Source organism: Trematomus bernacchii, unplaced genomic scaffold, assembly GCF_902827165.1.
Source record: "Trematomus bernacchii unplaced genomic scaffold, fTreBer1.1, whole genome shotgun sequence".
NCBI lineage: Eukaryota > Metazoa > Chordata > Actinopteri > Perciformes > Nototheniidae > Trematomus > Trematomus bernacchii.
Window position 1 is genome coordinate 1,764,650 of NW_022987905.1, and position 20,351 is coordinate 1,785,000.

At 43.2% G+C, this 20,351-nt stretch overlaps 1 protein-coding gene across 1 annotated transcript in view; it reads left to right on the forward strand.

Annotated features, from left to right (window-relative positions):
• Nucleotides 1-20,351, forward strand: part of clmpb (CXADR like membrane protein b) — a 71,363-nt gene that overhangs the window by 32,696 nt on the left and 18,316 nt on the right. Inside the window, exon 2 of the mRNA XM_034114847.1 lies at nt 15,598-15,749. Within this exon, the coding sequence (XP_033970738.1) occupies nt 15,598-15,749 (152 nt within the window). The remainder of the gene's footprint in view (nt 1-15,597; nt 15,750-20,351) is intronic.

Consider the following 20,351-nt stretch of genomic DNA (forward strand, 5'->3'; position numbering starts at 1 on the left):
CAACATATTTATTTTTACAGGATGCAAATGATATTTTTTCCTCGGTACATCGCTAAATTACTTGGATAGATCTCTAACTCTTGGTCTCTCTTGGTAAAAGATTCATCTTTGTGGCTTCGGCTACATCACCTCCTCGATCTGAGCGGTGGTGTTTTACTCGAACCCCGATGCCTCTTCAGATGGAGTTAGTGGTTAGGGATGCAGCGGGGCCAGCATGTGGCACGTAGGAGGAAAGCTGAGATGTCTGAACAGTTTCTTCTTCTGAGCTCACGGCAGAACATTGTCATCGTCCTGGCATTGGTCCAGCCATGCATGGCACAGGCATTAAGTACTCTCGGATGATCAGGCGCCATGCAGGGGCAAAAAGTGTGCTTTTACCGCCTCGACTGTGTGTGTTCTTTATTACGGCTGATGTAAAGGCACAGTGATAAGAAAGGTTTATGATAGGTGGGGATTAGTAGTACTGGTGGGGGCTGTACACTCTTAACCCTCTCCATCTTTGTATGTGTTTTTCTAACAATCCCAGGTTAGCCAGATGGATTTTCCTTTTTGGCAAGATCAGGATTCTATACTAATCTTGAATATGATCATCTAAGACACACACCTGCTTCTTTTAGCCCCACCATAAGAACGATTCCCACCCAGAATTCCCTGTCCTGGCCTTCAAACCTGTTGCTCTTTGGTTTTGTGGCAACACATTCAGAGTGACTTAAGAATACATGAGACTGTTTGTAAATCATGTTAACCAGACAGACATATGGGACTTGTAATCTCCACCTGGCATCCTGAATCCCTCCTCCAGATAATAATAGTCGTGCCTGCATACCCATGGAAGATCCAGGGTATTGTTACAATGAGGCCGTCTTCTGACATAAACATGCATTAACCAGTTATTAGTGTCAGCTCAGTGTAATATGCAGCACATACTGTACTGTAAGCACACCTGGTGGAAAGATAGAAAAACATGGTTTATTCTGCAGGCTGCAATTGAATTTTTCCTCGGCCAGAAAATGGTTTGAAATACAGCCTCAGTTTTTCATCTATTTGTTGTGTCGGTAAAAATTTGAGAGAAAGTGTAGGATGAAAGAATTGCTTCCTCGAGTGAGCAGAACATTTTCGGTGGCATGGCCCATAAACCTTTCACTGGTCAGGGGCTTTTTCTAACCTCTGTGTGGGATCCAAAATGCCACCGAGCCAAACGTCTTTCATTAATCTCGAGACAAAAGCGCCTTGCATCAGCACAACCTGCAGAGTGCCGGCAAAGTGAGAATCATACCCCAAACTTTTAGAGGAAAAAAGAAAACACCACCGGGCTGGACTGCTCCCACCTCTGTTACAGCACACTGCCTACACTGTTTCTACCCTGCACCTTGTTCTGCTTTTAATTAGCAAGGAAATACTGCCCAAGGGCTGATGCATAAGGGACAAAGCACTTAGCATGTCTGGCCCTAACCAAGATTTTTCATTCTGGTTCCTAAAATAAATCCATTTATTGCTCCCTCCCGGGTATGCTTTCTCATGCCTAAAAGGAGCACGATGTTGATTATAGCAGGAGCTGCCACACTCTGTAGACTACCCAAGCTTAAGCTGTGTGGCCAAATTTAAATGAAAGGACTGTGGGACGTGAATTTGCATAATACACACATGGAGGAAAAGAAGGAGCTCAAAGGTAGAGCCTGAGATGAAGCGACTGCTACTTTTATGAAGCAAAGATTAAAGTCCCTTTGCCCCCCTCTCATTCCAAAAAAAGAATCTCCAACAAAACATCCAGATGCGTTAAATTACTCCTTCAACTCAGATACACCTCATTGCTCCTAATGTTTAATTCACTTGAATTTGAGCACAGGGCATGTTTTCCTTTTTCTCCGCTCCATCCTTTCTCTTTGTCCCTGTGGCGATGTCACAGGGGATTAAGTCACAGAGGCCAAGAGACTTGTTTATGATTCATCTGCAGCGAGGAGCCGGTAGTAGTTCCCACAGGGCAGGCAGCTAGCAGGCTACCTCCTCATTTCCCTCGCTCTCCTGTATGCTAACAAGGCACACAACACTGAAAAGTGCCTAATGCCTGTTATAAACATAGACATAGAGGGGGAGTTCTTGTAAAGTCAGATCACACGTTTCTGGATGACGTAAGTCTTAATGATGTAAATCCAACGTCACGGTATGCAATATTAAAATTGTATGAACAAAGGTTGCTAGCATAGAACATAATGTTTGTCATTTGTTGGATAACTAATAGATTTTTACCGGAATACTTTACGCTTACCATTAAAATAGGTTAGTTTAAATATATTAAAGGGGCCCTATTATGCTCCTTGGGGTTTTCCCATTCCTGTACATTGTGATGTTGTGCATGTAATGGCGCATTTCCAGTACACAGCCTCGCTCGGCCTCGCTCGGTATGGCTAGGCCTCGTTAGGACTGGCTCACTTTATGGCGCATTACCATTACAGTTTAGGAACTGGGGTAGTATCTATAGTAACGCAGTGTAGGCGGAGCCGTGACGTCATCTTCAATGAGAACCCCAGAAAAACAACACAGCCGTTAGCTGTTAGCACTCAGAGCTCACAGCTCCTCATATATGTTCAGAAACTAGACAAAAGTTAAACAAGTACAAACCACAGACTGCCTGTGTCATGGTGAATACAGTCGCTGCTTTATTTATGTCTGTATAGGCCGTTGTTGTGAGTGTGGACGGTCGGAGCATATACTGCGTTAGCTTAGCCAATCTCCATTTAGAAAACACGCATTTTAAAAGGTTTTTCGCCTGCCGTCTGTCTGCAGACTTGTCAAAGCATTAATTCATGGTTTTTACTAACCGGTATCAGTATGTTGTTACTTCGGCATCATTTTGAAACGTGTATTACAATTAAATCACGGTCAAATATGTCCATCTTGTTGTAGTTGTAGCCCCCTTGCCAGCGATTCTCTCTCTAGTTTAGCATACTCAGCCCGACTCAGCCTCGTTGTCTCTGGCCCTAGACCCACGATTTTATGAGGCCAGAAAAACTGTGAATTAGGACCCGCCGGCCGGTACTAGGCCAAGTGGAAACGCAACCAAAAACGGGCCGCTGACGTCACAGCCCTCTTAAACCGTGCTCCGCGCTGTAGTGGAAACGCGCCATAATTGTTCTGCAAAGGCTAAAATCCCTGTGTTCCTTCCAGAGGGAGTTTCTCTCCCACACTCTTCCCCCCCCTGCCTGAAACTCCTCCATTGGACCCCTTTGTTTACTCCTGTAACATAGTGACATCACAATGTAACACGTGCGCTTATATTGACTAGTGCTCCAACACATTGTATGTGATAGGCAAAGTAGCGGGACATATCTAAGCAGTGGACCAATCACAGCCAGCTAACCTATAGGCGCGTTCACACCAAGTACTTTGCCGTATTTAGTGCCGGCACTCAGTGCCCCGGCACTTATTACCCCAGGGCATTTAGTACAGATCGCGTTCACACCGGAATAAATTCCCTGAGGGAAGATTACGCAAATGAGCCACTGACGTCACTTCGTCTTATTCTGCTTTGGGTTTACTGGCAGGCCGCAAACAACTTCACGGTGTATACTGCCACCCGGAGTCCCCGGCCGGAAGTCCCCGGAGTTGGGGACTGGCTTCAGTAGAAGCTGCTGGGACTCCCAGCAGCTTCTACTGAAGCCTTCCGAGTAAATCGCCAGAACGCCGACACCTCCTCATCTCCACCGCTCCCATGTTTTATTTTGTGTTGCCATAAATTAGTCTCTCTGCGTTTGTGCGCTGGGCGAATGCTAATGCTAATAATGCTAATGCGAGGATAATAAAATGGCGGCTCTACAAAACATTTCAGAGTTGTACGGGGCGTGGTTTGCAATTCGCCCAGCCAATCAGAACTGGGGCACTTTTTTCCCCCAGGAAAGTACCATCTCTCAGCAGGCACTAAAAATGGAGGTAAAAGTTCCCGAGATTAAGTGCTCTTTTTGGTGTGAACGCGACATAAGGGGTACTGACGGAACTAAACGCGAAAAGTACGGTGAAAAGTACTCCGGTGTGAACGCGGCTAATGTCCTCTTTAATCTCTGTATGTTGAATAAGTTCCTTTGGCTGCGTTGTTGTGCATCTCTAAAACATTCCTTTCCATTTTCCAAAGTTTATGATTCAAACTAGTGTTTTCGGAGCACCAAAGGTAGAGTCAAATTTGAAGCACCACTTTAATAAATTATCCTCATCGATGACATTGAGGTCTCCTCCAATCCAGGCTAGACTAATTAGGTGTCAGATTTTTAACAACCTGTAAGAGTTGATTAACTGCTGTAATAGTGTGCGTGTGTATAGTGTTGAGGCTTGTTTTTAATAAGGCGCCTCACAGTAGGTAAACCACAAACAGTGTTGAAGGTTAGTTTGAAGCACATGTTCAACCACAAAACAAGCTAATCTCCTGCCAGTGTTTTCTATTGCTCCGCTATTACTAGTCTCCTTTGTTGGTAATGAGGAGTGGTTTGTTATTAGTGACAGACTACTGTAGAACATTGTAATTCAACATTTCTGTGCTGGTGTCAAGGGAACATATTACCGCAGTTCAGTTGGACTTACTGTCTTCTTTTAATTGCTCTTTTAATTAACTTGTGTCTAGCCTTGGTCTTGTCAGAGGATGCCCAAGTATGCCATTTAGCAAAAGGTAATGAGATTAACCTCTCGTTGACCAAGCAAATGCTGATTAAACATTATGTCCAAATGAAATGAGCTGGGCCTTATTTACTCATGTGTACAGGCAGGCGGCAGGCAGGCGAGCCACAACTCTCTCAGCGGTAACATAGCTAAAATGTCAAGGGGATAGAGGGGAGTGTGTTTGGCAATGAGTGGCGAGTGTGGCCGACCAGCTGCATTTGAAGGAAAGAGAGAGAAGCCAGCGCTGGAAAGTAGTACGAAAAATTCTCCCACTCTTCATCGCTATCTGAGGAGAGGCGACTGCAGACAGTGGATGAAAACTGGCTGCTAATCAGTCAGTCACACTCACACACATGTGTTAAGCTTCACACACAGACACACACCTACAGACTCCTTCTCTGTCTCTTGCTGTGATGTAGACCCAGAAAGAATGCAAATAACACTCTCTTTACTCAATCTACCCACACACACATGCATACAATGACCTCCAGCATGAAGACACACTCATTGGGTGAAGCGCTGTAACTGGTCAAGGCAGAAGAAAACAACACGTGGCATGTTTGGATGTTTTTTTCCTTTCCTCTTAGTCCCACTGAATTCTTGTCCAAAGTTTGCAGCATTGCACAACACTGACTGTAATGTGTGTGGACACAAACATGAACATTATGCCTCAGAGATCCTGAAAACAGAGTCGTATCCTCTTCAGTGTTCAGAGTTTATTGTTGACTTGTACTTTTTTCCCCAAAACACAAACCTTTTAAGGGCATAATACTCTACAGGACCTCTTAAACTAACCTTACATTCTCTCAGGAACATTATTCATTCAAGCCTTACTCTTACGGTTTAACATTTGGCCCTAAAATGAAAAAGTTATAGTGATGTATCTATAATTCAAACATTGACACATATCTTGGATGTCTGTCTACAAAAATCGAATGTCTCGACAGTATCATTGCCTTTTGTTATCACGGTGATCTATACTATACTATGTTATGTCTAAATGCTGTATGATGCTAATAATTCATGCTCCACAATCCTTGCAGTTTGCCCTCGTTTCCTTTGGCACATCAGTGCACAGTTTCCACGCAAATGGCCTACTTTATACCTCCTCAGTCGCCCCTCAAAAAAAACACACAATTCAAGGTGACAGATTCCTTCTTGTTTCAGGCAGAATCAAACATATTCAAATCCATCTTTCAATTGGGATTTTATCACTGGAAGTTTAGGAACTTTCTTCGCTTTATTGAAGGAAACCTTTTTACAGGGGCAGGAGGAACGAAACTTTATTTGTGACCTTCGCCCCGCTTTCTCCTTGCCCAGAGTTTCTTCAAGCAAATGTCCTTCCCCGAGCTGGAATAAGCTGCCTTGGCCCAGCTAGTCCCTCACCTCGTTTTAATCAGGCTTTGGGGAGTGAAATATGGGCCTGGCGAGCAGGCAGTACCCAAGCTCAATTCATCTGGTTTCAATCTTCTTTCCGCCCTCGGATGTGGCCGCGTGGGCATTCCTTTTCTAGACACGAGGGGGGTGGGAAGAAGTGGAGCCGAGCAGCACAAAGGGCAGGCGTTTGTTTGGAGGAGCGTGTCAGTGTGTGTGTTTTTGTTTCACTGCTAGGAGACATTGAAAACTCTGGTTACTTTTAAAAAGCTACAAAGCACTAATGCGTTTGTATGGTCCTCTCAGAGGGACACAAGAAAACACTTAAACCGTCTAGAGCCATCATTCACACACAAGATACGGTGTCTTTTTCATTATTTCTCAATGTCAATATTAATGCACTTAACCTACTGTTAAGTATGTTTCACTAGGTTTGTTTTAAGTATGCTTTTGCGTCTAGCAGGTGAAAAAGGTTAGTTTCCTTTATGAATTGGCTTAGCTCATCTTAAGGACAGATGGTCTGCTGGTCCATTAACTCTCCTAAATGAGCCTAAGTGAGGCCTTTCCTGGAAGCCTTGCAGCCCCCTGTTGACCAATAGTGCAGTCACCACTCAGCCTCCGTCAGCCGGCCCACAAGTCAACACCTCTCAGTATACAGCTGCCAAAACAGACGTGGCATCTGCTCACCTCTGGGGAAATGGCAGCCATCGACGTGTCCTTCCTAGTCACGGTTTGGATGGATAGGTTATCTCTTTGTCCTTTGCAGCTGCAGCTAGAGCGGCTGTAACAATATCATCCTGTTGTTTGTGTATGACGCGTCCCCAGCTTTGTTATTTTCTGCTTAACCGATCAAGCAAAGTCATATGTCAGATGCATACCAGAGGACTGGCGACAGCACTAATATGTCAGTGACGCAGCGCGTTAGAGCTGGGCGGATGGAGAGAGGGAGTTAGCGTCCCGTCTGTTTTCAATTAGCTGCTGAAATGTACAACATGGGAGCTGCTCTGTTGTGTTCAGTTCCTATTTTCCCGTGGACACAGCAAAGTAAATTAGAATTTTTTTAGCTGAAAGAGGCTTCGCCGTCCAACCCCAGTGAACTTGGACTTTGGTTGGTGACAGAATATCGCAGTGACCTAGATAATGGAGTTTAATCTGCGTGTGCAGAAAGGCGAGAAAAAGAAGGGCGTCCAGAATCCCCACACCATTCTGACTGTGAGCTCCCAAAATGTAGTGCTTATGTATCCAGATTGGGGCTATTTTACAGACTGAGACTTAGTGCAGCTCCAAATATAGCATATAGCTCTGGGCTTGTTTTTCTCTCTTCTTTGTCACGTGCACAAAAACGTAACCATATAGCCCTCTGTGGCTTTTATTGTCTTCCCACAAGTTGTTAAAGGCTTCTTTGAAACACCACTGGAGTATTGAATTGCATTTAATAAAAGTCAGGGGTGTAGCACTTTATAGTCCATGAGGTGATATTTGTTGAATTTTCATCGGTCTCGCACTTTTGTGCAGCATCCATCATCGGAGGGAGCCCGGGCGACTGCGTTACATTCCACTTCCTGTGGTCATACACATAGTCAGCTCTATTTTCAACCTAATGGACATAAAAAAAATTGCAGATTGCAGCAAAATGGACTTGGCAGCACAAAAGCTTATTAAGTATTGATCCGCTGAGGTCAGTGCCCATGTCCAGTCACTCCAACAATGTGAGAGGAGTTCGTTCACACGCTTGCCAGCCACAAATTGAGATTAGACCACATAAATAACGGGGGAAATTGAAGAGCATTTTGTGTCACGTGGAAAATAACTGTGCCCACGGTTGTATTATTATGTGCCAAGAAGAGAAGCAGGAGAGAAAAGGTTGTTTATGTGTGCACTGTTGGCATTATTGGTGTTTTTATCAAAGTTACCCCATCTGTCCGTGCTCCAGCAGTGCTTGGATATGATATCAAACCATACCAGTGCCCAGCAGGAGAGCTTTAAGTTGATCAGCAGCAGGCAAACCTGTCTTCTACAGTGTTTTAATGAATACAGCCCATCTTGTTTCTCTCTGCACCATCTGTCAGGCATGCATGGTCAAACAGAGCTTGAAGTCAGCAAAGAACAACTTTCCACTGTCGTGTCTGTACCTTTACTGGAGATCTCTGTGATGAATATTTTCCGCTCTTATTCACAAAGCCCTGCCAACAAAAATACTGCGATGCCACACAGACCAAGAAATAAGCTCAGCCCCGGGACAAAACCCTGTTGAATAAGAAGGAATAGGAAAAATGTTCCCTTTGCAGGAATGGAAATTGTGAGGGAAACCAAATTTGATATCTGTCGGAGCAAATATAATTTCTCTAACCGGATTTGGAGTTGTTTTTCTTTGATAGCCCAAATTGCTGACTTACCACTTAGAAATGAAGGAATCATTTTCTATTCAGCTTTAGACACATGCTAGTGAAAATGAGTATCATGGAAATGTGTTGAGCAACAGCGAAAAAGAATAAATCACTTTTTGAAGATTTCTTTATATGTCAGAGGGATTACTCTCCTCGGTCCTCCATTAAATGTCTTCAGGGAGCGACGGCAGGTTTATTCAAGGCCATGTTCATGCTCTGCAGGGAGGATGTGCCCTTAACACACACACACACACACACACACATACCCACACACAGCTTCTATTAGCTTTGTGATACGTTTTTACAATACTTTGCTGCTTGATTCTTATAGTCCTAGCTTTGGAGACGCTCATGCAGAATAAAGTGAATGTGGACACATGCTGGTCTGTTTAGGCTCCTCCAGATGTTGGGTGGATCCGTTGCTGCAGCAAAGTGGAGAGGTCACTGTCCAAGCCCCATTTAACTGAAGCGTGTTATCTTGTGCAAAACAGACCGTTTGACTTTTGGACCTTGCTCAGTCTGAACACTTTAAAGGGAGAACATTGTCTTGAATGGTGTTTTTTTAAGCCAAATGTAACCCTTTAAACCTTTAGACAACACAAAGGCTTCTGCTGATTACTCTACAAGTCCGGCTGAAGTGTTTAAGAAGCATTCATTAAAGTTTATAATGGAGACCATCCTTTCCAAAATTATAAATTGTTATTTCATTTTCCATAGAGAAAGACATTTATAAAATACAGCCAATGACAATCAATGTTTTCTTGGTGATAGAGAAGTCCACTGCTTACATTTAAAGCTGTGTTTTTTCTACAAAAGCCACATAAGGTGGAAGGAATTAAAAGCCTGTTTGCTGTGGCTGCGAGGGAGTGCGGTCGTCTTTCAACCAGAAGGTTGTGGGTTCGATTCCAGCCCGTGCAGCCAACATGTCGATGTATCCTTGGGCAAGATACTTAACCCTGAGTTGCTCCCGATGGCATGGCCAACGGTGTGTGAATGTGTATGAATGTTAGTTCCTAGAGTAAGGTACACTGCTCTGTATGAATGGGTGTGAATGGGTGAATGACATGTAGTATGTAAAGCGCTTTGAGGGGTCGTAAAGACTGGATAAAGCGCTATATAAGTACAGTCCATTTACCATTTACTATTTATTGTGTCAGTGTTCGCTTTCTCTAAGTTTCTGTAAAGAGAAAGCCTTAACCCAGCAAAGTTGACTTGTAAAAAGGCAGGTGAAAGAAAAACTGTGTTTTCCGTACAGGAGAGAAAGACTTTGAACCAAAGTGTAGCCCTTTATGAGACGCTCTGTGCTCCTTGGACCATTTCAGGCTAATAGCAGAAGATTTATGGCGCAGCTATAGCATCTTGGACAGCTACACCCATGAGTGTGGGTGACGCCACCAGATGCAGCGCTGAGAAGATGTGTATTGCACTTTAAGCAGGTTTCCCTGACTCTCTCTCCCTTGAGGATTGGCGTAATTAGCTTTTTTTTCCCCATCTCCTCCCTACTTGCTTATTTTGCTGAGAGAAAATGCAGAATACTTTGAGGGAATTAAAAGTACTCTGCGCAAAACTAATTTTGGATCTATTTTGGGGCTCCGTCAGTGGGATGGCGTCCCAATCGCTTGACATGACAGCAACGATGAAACCATGAAAGGCATGCAAATGAGGGCAATAAGAGTTGAATATACCACAGGGCCGTACATTATTTAGACCTCAGTGGTGATTTATCTCCCATTTCCCCCTTACCATAGGTCCTTTATCTCTCTTTTTCCAGCCAATCCACCCTTCCAGGTTCAAGGGATTATCGTGGAAATTATTCCCTTTCTGTTTTGGTCCTCAAACCCATCCATTACTGCTCAAGCAGACTTCTTAGAAACCTCTCATCAAAGATGAACATGAGCAGGACGGCTTTTAATTTTAGATGTTTTCAACCTCCATAAGACTCCCTCCTCAAGTAGCCTTCAAGGTGCTCCAAATAATGGAAAATAAGGGTAACACTCTGAAGCTAAATTGCATATAGTCGATAAGTAATCCTTTCTTTTCTTCTGTTCTGTAAACAAAGCAAATATCTCAGCTGTCTCTGGCCCCATTCATCAATGACTGGTACAGTGCATAAATTGTACAAGCTGCTTGTTAGTGAGATGTGACATTTTTCCCTCGAGGAGAAACATAACAAGTCTTGCAAGATATTCCTAAAGCAGTGACACAGATCTTGTAACAATTTCCATGTGAGGGTGGAACAACAACAGAAATATTTAGGCTATGAAGAAAGAGGAAGGAGTTATTCCGGATCTTCTTGTAAGCTATTGCTAATTAGCATTTAGCTCTTATTTGCTCCGTAATGACACTACGGACCTTATTGTAAAGGGTTATCAACAAAAGCTCCATGTCAGCAGAAGGGAGCATCAGTCGCTGGGTGTGAGACGAGGAGGATTATGGGATTTTTATCCCTTCAAAGACTCAGCCTCCAGTCAGGGAAAAAAAAACAGCCCCTTTGATTTTTCATAGGAGCAATATATTCATGAGTTTGGACCTTGAAACTACAAGGAGACTAGTGTAGTGTGCCATATGCAAAACATGTGTTTTAATGGGCCATGATAACTTGGTGCATTTAAAGAGACTTACCCCTTAAGAAGCTGTAATTAAAAAGGGAGCTGTGGCTGTATGACTTCTCTCGCACAGACTGCGCACAGGGGTTGTTTTTGTAGGCACTCATTTTGCACTAACAACTGGAGGCGACTTCTTGTCTGCTGAGACATCTGAAGAGAATGTTGGTGTTTCAAGCAAGTCTGTCTCGCAATCTTCAAAGATATCAGGAAAGAGGAAAGGGCAGGATGTAACCTACTCTCTGTGAATATCTGTGTCACTTTTGTAGTATTTATAGCGTATATGTTTGGCATCTCAATAGCCAATTCAGGTCACACAGGATTTTCTGTAGCATTGGTGCGGGCCGACACACTTTTTTAAACAGTACGCTGAGCTGTGAATATTTCACTCTTGTCTCATCAGCCCTATGCTCCTCTCAGCATGTCCCCAACTCAGCTAAAAACTGGCTTCATGTCAGCAATATGAATGGAGGAATTGTATTAAAATGTGCCTTGTCAGATTTTGCTAGTTACATGCATAAAGTCCTATGTTTTATAGAATATCTATGGAGGTCATAGCCCAATCAGTTCTCTTTCTCTTGCATTCAACCCAGTTTCTTGATAACTCTGTAATTTACCGGGGATAAACAGTTCCTGGCAGATTTAAAGGGTTGGAAGATGATTGCTATGTTTGCCTGCTGCCGTGAGACTGTACACATTAATCAAATGTGATTTGAGTCTTATGACAACTGTATTCTAAATCAAAGGTTTGTATGCTGAGGCGATATTTACTGTCGTCAAAAGATAGTCATTGCATCTGCGTGTCGACATCAAGCATACGCACGCATGTCAAGAAAATGTAGACGGGCCCATGTGTATAATGTACATGAAAGGCATCTTGAATGCACACAATAGGAAATAAAACTATAATACCTCCAGTCTTTTTCTCCCATTGTGCTTCTGCTTACCTATATCTAAAACCACCTTTGTGATGCTGTAATCCATCCTCCACACCAGTGACTTACAGTAAGTGCTCAAAATAAGGCATTGCACCATCCCTCCAGCCCTCCCTCAACCCATTTTTCTCTGCCCTTTCACTTCTCTCACCCCCTGTATCTCCCCCTGTCCCTCTCCCCTCTGATCTGCTGTGTTTGAGTACCAGAGGTCAGAAGCTTTGGACATAGCACAGGCTCCAGCCGGCCAATGTGCTGACTGAGGGGATATGGGGCTTGACTTTGGGCGCTGTGAAAGATCCAGGCCTGCCTTGTTTGTCTGTCTGTCCGTCTCACTGGCCACACTATAACAAGATTGCAGCGCTCTGTAAGGCGGATTTACTGGAGCACAACTCCCCCTAGGGCCTTTTCATAGAAATGGGTTCCTCCATATTTTACTGTAGCCTCTCACTCCCTCTCTCTTTGTCGTATCTGTCTCTCTCTAGTGCTCCTTCTCTCTTTCCTCTGGTGTTAGCTTCCACTTTCTTTTGTTAATTATGATATGCTTCATTCCTTCCTTTCTTTTGGTAACGATTGGACTTTGCTACAAATGAAAACACGAAGCTGAGCCAAACAGAGCTGAGAAAAGCAGACACAATGCGTGAAAAAAAAAAACGATAGAGGACATGGCCTGGGATTTGGCGCCAGCTACCATTTCACAAGTCCTCTCGACATTTATCTCTCCCTCAAGATGGCTATGTGTATGTAGATAGCCTTTGCCATGTCCTTATGGAATCTCATAAAGACATGTGGTTCAGGCGCAGCACTGTGACGAGCAACGTTATCTCAGTTTCAGCTCAAATGTTCCCTGTTTTTTATGCTTTCTAGGTCACCTTACTGCGGATTTGAAAGCTAAGGTCATAAACCCAAACTTGACTGAGCAAACAATTGTTCATACTGTGTGTGCATAGCTGCCACAGTAATGAATTACGTTGTGTCTCATAGTTTGATGTTGACACAAATGATGGGGTCTTGCAGTCCAATCATCCCAGCTGTGCACACGGTAAATGAGGCCAATCCAAATGCAAACGCACATGAAGGCGAGCTTATTTTGGGAGCACTGTGTCATCCATTCCACAGCACAAAAGCCCCTCTGCAAGACCATAAATAAGTCGGAAAGTGGGGTGCAGCCACGGTGTACCAACCAATCCCCTTTTCGGATATGTCTGCCAACTCTTTCTGGCAAAAACTAAGACAATTTTCTGTATGTCACAGATACAGCATATTTGCTGTCAATTTTCCTCTGTAGAACACACGTCATGTATCACTCAAATCCTCATTGTTGGCCAATGACTCAATGCCAAAGATAGTGAGTTAACCCAATAATAGTTTAAAGTTCAATTTAAAGTCAGCTTGTGGAAAGTCTATACCACGATTGCAATGCCCCCGATTTCACCCTGGCCCTGTCTATCTTTCGGGTTAACTCTTCCATTCACGGAGCCTAGAGTTAAAGCGGTGGGCAGTTAAGTAAGAGGTGGGAGGTGAGAACAGAAGAAGCCGCTCTTATCAGGCCCGCTACACAGTTCTGGGTTCAGCCCGGGGCCCCTGAGGGTGTGGGAGCGCTGATTACAGAGGTTAGCCTGGGGAGCTAAAGGGGAGACAGTGGGAAAAGGTCTCCCAGCAGAACACCATCAAGCATTTACTTGCACCATTAGGTCCCACCAACTGTGCACACACACACAGTCTGACCATTCTTCACCTTGAAATGTCTTTTCACTGCAAAACTCTCTTTTCTGACATCCAAGGTAATATCGGTGGGGAGCCCCACAAGATGAATGACCCTGCAAAGGCCGCATTAAGAAGTCATAAGCGGGGATACCTTCAGGGTGCTGGAGCTCCTCTGTTAGGACGGGTGTGCCTTACTTTTCTGCTGACTAATGATTTGAACCGAGCATGTGGTCCAACAGAGCAGAAGGACCTCAGCGATGCATCCTGTCACTCCTGGGCTGCCAAATAGACTCACAACCACTCAACCGTGAAGTGCCCTCTCGCTTTCCAACTCGTGAATACCAATTGGAAAACTCAAACTTGATTGACAGTGTGTTGCCCGGAGCTCTGGCTTTTAGCAGACTCACAAAGTAGAGACGGAGCTTTAACAAAACTTGAAGAACTGCTGAAATCCAGCAGATGATGTGATCCGTTTGACTGAAGCTCCCTTGGAAGAGGTTGTTTGTGTGAGGCTACTTCTCTGTGTCCTGCGTCAGCACTGACTCATTGGTTTCACAGCGCAGAGCTGACATTTTCATTGGCCCTGAGATCACTTATGGGACTGGGTGTTGGCTCCTGTGAGGGTGGACCAGGGAACAAGTGGACAGGCGCCCAGTGAGTGCTGATGCATTCACTGGCCACATGTGGCCTCCGGTGGAACATTTGACAGCATGCGATCGGGTCTGTTGAGCACAAAGGGATTTTTTCAAAGATTGTCACTGGGTTGAATCACTCCACCGCAGACACAACACCTGCGAATGCTCATCGGTCCTTTAAATAAATGCTCCACACACAAGGAAATATTCAAACCTCAGAGCTATCAAGCAGCAGAGTAATGAAGAAGAGATTTAACAATATTTACACAACCTGTACATTCCTGCATAAATCTAATGATCATCTGCTGGCTGGATGACTTTATTTCAAGCACTCGGGAAGAGCTACTGGCTTGTTCAGCAATTAAATTAAAGGCAAGTTGAATGTTGTCGAGCCAAAAATATCTTGTCACATTTGAGTGCGTAAGCTCAGTGGCGGTACTGTACGTTCTTTCTACCAGGTGGAGGGGGTCGGATATCTAAGCAGTGCACCACCCCCTTCTTAACACACAAAAACACACACACACACCGACAGAATCCATCGCTGCAGCTTCCAGCAAACCCCCCTGACGCCTCTGGCTAATTCCACTCAAGCCCGCCGGGCTGTCCAGCATCCTCCAATAAATTAGCCTTGCTGCTCCCCCGCTGAGACTCAGGCCCTGACCGTCTGGCATGTGCCCAAAGTCAATATCTTGTGCCCACAATTATAATTATTGCTTCTCTACTGCAACGCAAGTTCTCTAATGTGTAGAGTCTGGGATTTTGTGGGTATGTGTCTTTCTCTGATTGCATGTTGTGTTTGTAGAGAGTGTCCAATGTCAAGCCCATTTTGACTGCTTTTCTTTACATATATGAGTAGTAGTTAAAGTCACTTCAGTAGCTGTATTTCTTCAGTTGTTAAACAGTGTCCATGTGCAGGTAGTCCTTCTCCTCTGTAATCAAAAAGCTGTGAACCTTCCCTCACAATTCCCCCCGGCTGTTGCTGTGAATAACAATGTGTTCTTTGACTGCCCTTGTCAAAAAGGGTTGACAAAAAGATCATCATAATACCTCTCTCTGACCTCCTGTGCCAAACTCTATTACCCGTAAAAAAAAAAAGGATGCTCTCTGTTCAGTGTCCTGTTGTGAGGAATCTCAGCAGCTGTCAGATTGTGATTGGAATTCTGGATCATATCTCTCGCTGCGTCTCTATTTCCTCTATCGGCACGGGTTTTGCTTCCAATCTGCAGCATCTGCCTTTTGTCTCAAGTTTGGATTGTGCAAGTGTCCCCATCTGACATCTCTCTCCCTCTCCCTCTCTCTCTCTCTCTTTTTCCAGTCCTATGCAGCCTGCTGTCAGTGGGTGCCCAGACGGAGATGAAGAAGGTCGTCGGGGACAACGCCACCTTACCATGCCACCACCAGTTCCCGTCATCCAACTCTCTCGACATCGAGTGGCTACTGCAGAAGCCAAACTCCAAACAGAAAGTGGTGAGATAAGATCCCTTTTTCTGTCCCGTCCTCAACTTTATATTGTCATATGGTGTTGTCAAAACATTCAATTCAACTCAATTCTAATGCATTTATAAGGCCCAGTATACATTTGTCTCAGTTTTACAGTCCATACATATAAACAAAACAGAAATTACAGATTAAAGAACATAGAATCAATTAAACATAGGATAAATCAACTGGAAACCTTGGATTTTCACTGTATCATTGTCAACAATTAATTACTGTATCTAATTGCCAGGCCAACAGCTAAGTAAAACCCAATCAAATACAAATAATGCTTCTTTAATTGGTCATTTACAAAATGAGCAGCCTGATTTCGGTCTCCTTCGTTAGTAAACTTGTATGTGTTTTTATGCAACAGGAACAAAAATAACTCATTAACTCACTTTTGATGACTTCAAATATGGGGTTACAGATTTGATAACATTAAATATAGTTCTTTTGAAAGGACAGTGAGGAAATTTCAGACCCAACATTTATTTTCTTCTCCTCCTTCCTTCTCTCCTTTACACATCCACCTTTTATCTTTCCTCCATTTAGGTCATGCTGATTGATTTCCAACAGGAGCCATAATAGTTACACTTAAACTCAATGCCGAAAGTTAATGTTGCACTTTAAGTTTACGTGCCGTTCACAAAGAATAACCATGCCCAGAATGTTCCCAACTCATTTTGTAGATGTAACCTTGGACCCTCTAAGTTTTTACTTTCTCCAAAGCATTAAGGGTAGAAACATAAAGTGGCAAGTATTTAAAAAATGTCTTTACATATTGAACAAAGAAACAGTCTTTATTCCTTTTTCATCACTTTTCATAATGTCTGGCTGTTGCTGAATATGTTAAAGGTCCCATGTCATGGCCATTTCTACTGATCATAATTCCATTGTTGAGTATACTAAAATAGATTTATACTGTGCAATTTTCCAAACTCACATTGGTTTCTCATACAGCATCTCTGTAAAGTATGTGTATTCACTCTCTGTCCTAAACGGCTTGTTGGAGCTCCTGCCCCCCCCTCCCTATGAGCCCAGTGGCCGTCTGCGAGACAGCGAGACACAGCCCGAAACCATCCCGAACACACACACCCGCAGCCTGGCTGGGAGTTTGTGTGTGTGCTCACACACCGACTCACAGCCTCGCCGCGTCCCGCCTTCTCAGGGAGGAGAAATCCGGAGCTGCAGCTGAGAAAAGATTGAGTGTGTGTGTGTGAGTTAACCTAACGGCTCCGCGGACGTAACGTAACGGCTCCACGGATTTATCCTTTTGGGTATGGGCACGTCACTGTACCCAGGAAGAAAACAATGGATAAATCTCCAACGAGGCGTTCTGGGGCAGCATAGACAGGTCTTTTCTGTGTTAGAGTTTGACTCGCTACAGGGTGTACTTTGAGGGTTTGTGACTCTGCAGACCGTTTACATGCATAAAAACCTTCATAACACACAAGGGGACGGGTAATAACCAGAAAAGCATGACATGGGACCTTTAACGCTCCAACAAATTGTACGTGATAGGCTAAGGGGCGGGACATCTCAAAGCGTTGGACCAATCACAACAGAGCCGGCCAGCTAACCAATCAGAGCAGACTGGACTCTGGTTTCAGACAGAGGGTGAAAAGAGGTGCTGCAGCACAGGCAGTATGAGAAAAATAAAGAGCTTTTAAACATTAAAGCATGGAGACACGTCACAGTAGAGACACTAGATACTGATATGAACCTGAAAATGTGCAGAATATGTATGTATTTAAGCTAGTTCGTTTTTGCTAACTGAAGCTAATGTTAGATAACAGACAGAGCAGCATCACAGCAGTATTTCTCCCTAAAACGGCTTCAGCAGAGACTTTAGGTTGTCCAGAGATTTTGCTGTACACTGCTTCCCCAACACACACTGGACGTGATACCCCACATGCACTCCCTTAAGCTCTAAGGAAAGCACACAAGTTTTCCGAAACGTCAGCTCATAGAATAGAGAGTTTACGCTGCATATCCGTCACTCTAAAGTGCTCCTGCTTTCTTTGCAAGTTTTGAGTTTTTTGATTTTGCAAATAACATATGTTGTTAAACCTTTGATTGTTAAACCTTCACATCCTGAGATTCACGATATCTGAGCATACAAGCACTATATACTTTCTGTGTTTTAGATGATTTACTTAAAGGGGACCTATCATGCAAAATGCACTTTTGTACGTCTTTTATACATGAATATGTGTCCCCGGTGTTCCAGGGAACTCACCAAGTGTCAGAAAACACAACCCTCTCTATTTTCCTCCATACCCAAATCTCTAAAAAAGGGGCTGCAACGGATCTGATAAAAACTGATCCAGATTTGAACACTGTCCTGACGTCAGGACAGTGGCGCTACGGCTATTGGGCCAACTCCACCAATCAGGAGGAGACACCCACGGCCATAGCCGTTCGAAAGCGCTGGAGACGCTGTAGTACATATGCCAGGCCAGTAGATGGTGCTGTTCTCACTGAATCTGCCCTTGCTAAAACAGATCTAAAAAATTGAGCGAAATGAGGCATGGCTAAAATGCATGATCTGTTTGGTATTTTGAAAAAAAAAAAGTATAAATATGCCTTATATAGGTATGGTCCTACACTATATTATTCAAATATAGCATGATAGGTCCACTTTAAGTCAGACCCCAGCAAACTATAAATTGTTAGAAATAGATCATTTATGTTATCATTTTGTTGGGAAATGTTCTTTCACTGATATTTCTTTGGGTTGTGTGTGTTTATAAATCAGTAGATGGCCTCATGGATTTGAGGCTCCATCATGACAACTCCATAACAACTCTCTCCTAAGTGAAGCATCACCTGGCTGAAAGTCTTAAAATAGCTGTATCTGAAGATGTTGTTTGTATCGTTTCACTGGTTTTGAATTATTGCCTTTTTTCACCTAAATTGAACGTAGTATCTGATGACAGCCGTAGCGTGCAATCTCACCAGCTTTCTGTCGGAAGAAAGCGATTCCTTTCTCTTTGAAAGTGGTTTGTTCACGCACTGATGTGTTGGTTAGCACGTAGAAATGTGATAAAGGAAGGGAAAAAAAGTGTGTGTTGAGGGGGAAACAGAGGGGCTAGGATTGAAATAAAGGGGAAAACAAGTGTCTTATGCTTTGATGATTCAGAAAGGGCGCCTGCCACATTGCAATGAATATTTAACGGGAAGATAACATTCAAGGCGCCATTCATTAAAATCAAACGTCTGAAAATTTGATTAGGAAGGAGACTGTGCCTGTAGCTGAATGAATAAATCATCCTTTTGTTCTGCTGGAGGGCTTTGTTGAGAGGGAAACAGCGTCTTGTCAACATGTAGCCTCTGTTAGCAAATGTACAGCCTACATGTGTTTAAGGACAGGGGCTCGAGACATTTCACCAAATTGTATTGACTTATGTTAAAATTCTACATTTTTACTGCGCTGACCTGCACCCAATCGTCCCTCAGAAACACAACTGGGTATTAGCATAGCAACAGCAGTGGCACAGTCTTGGAAGGATGACATAGCTGTTTTTAACAGGCCTCATATGCTCATTTTCAGGTTCATATTTGTATTTTGTGTCTCTACTCTGACATGTTTCCATGCTCAAAATGGTCTTTATTTGTATCAGAACTTTGGACTGTTAGCCTTAGCAGACTATTTACATGCACAAAAACCTTGAAACACACTACAGGAAAGAGAAATCCCCAAAAAGCATAATAGGGCCTCTTTCAAGCTCAAATTCTGTCCAAAACGTAGCATCCTTTCTTGGAAAATACATCAGCAGGAACGTGATAATAGTATGTTATGTTAATAGTTATGTCGTTGATTTTCGATGTAAATTTGCTGACCTTCCAGCCCACAATTTAAAAAATACTTGATTGGCATGTATTACCAGACAATTGTAGCCATATGAGATGATTATTATTCATGAATAGGAAAGTGGAGAGTGTCAAACATTGGCAAAAATGCAAAACGTTTGGTTTTCCATATTTGCTTTTGTTCTGTTTTTAATATACTATTCAGATTGATAACAATATACCACATTCGGGACAAAAAAAACCTAAAGGCCTTGAATATTTAATCTAAACATTGGTGTGCTTTGTGATCTAGTCTGAATAATCCTTAACAAACCATTGCTTTATCTGAAAAAAAATGGTATAGCTATCATCTTAAAGTATATGATAGGGAAATAAGATAAATAGATGAATCTGATATTTGTCTCATACACAAACAGCACAGGCAGAGCTGAGTTTCTGTTACACTTTAATTAAACGTTTTACCTTGAAAGTCAACAGGAACATTTTACTTACTTTCAAAATGAATTAAGCTGATGTTTTATCTAATTTAAAAATGCTCGGGAAGGTAGAGTCACTCCATGTCTACAGCCTTTTCAGATTTTACTGAATAAACAAAAAACTCATTTTAATTGCAAACTATGCTAACAGCCCGTGGCACTTTGACTAAATTCTGCTTAAATTCCTCACACTCACTGGCACTCTCACTATCTCTCTCTATCAGTGTCATAAATATGTGTTCAGAGCACATCCCGACAAAACCAGAAGCATAAATAAACAGTGTAGTCTATACTAATGTGC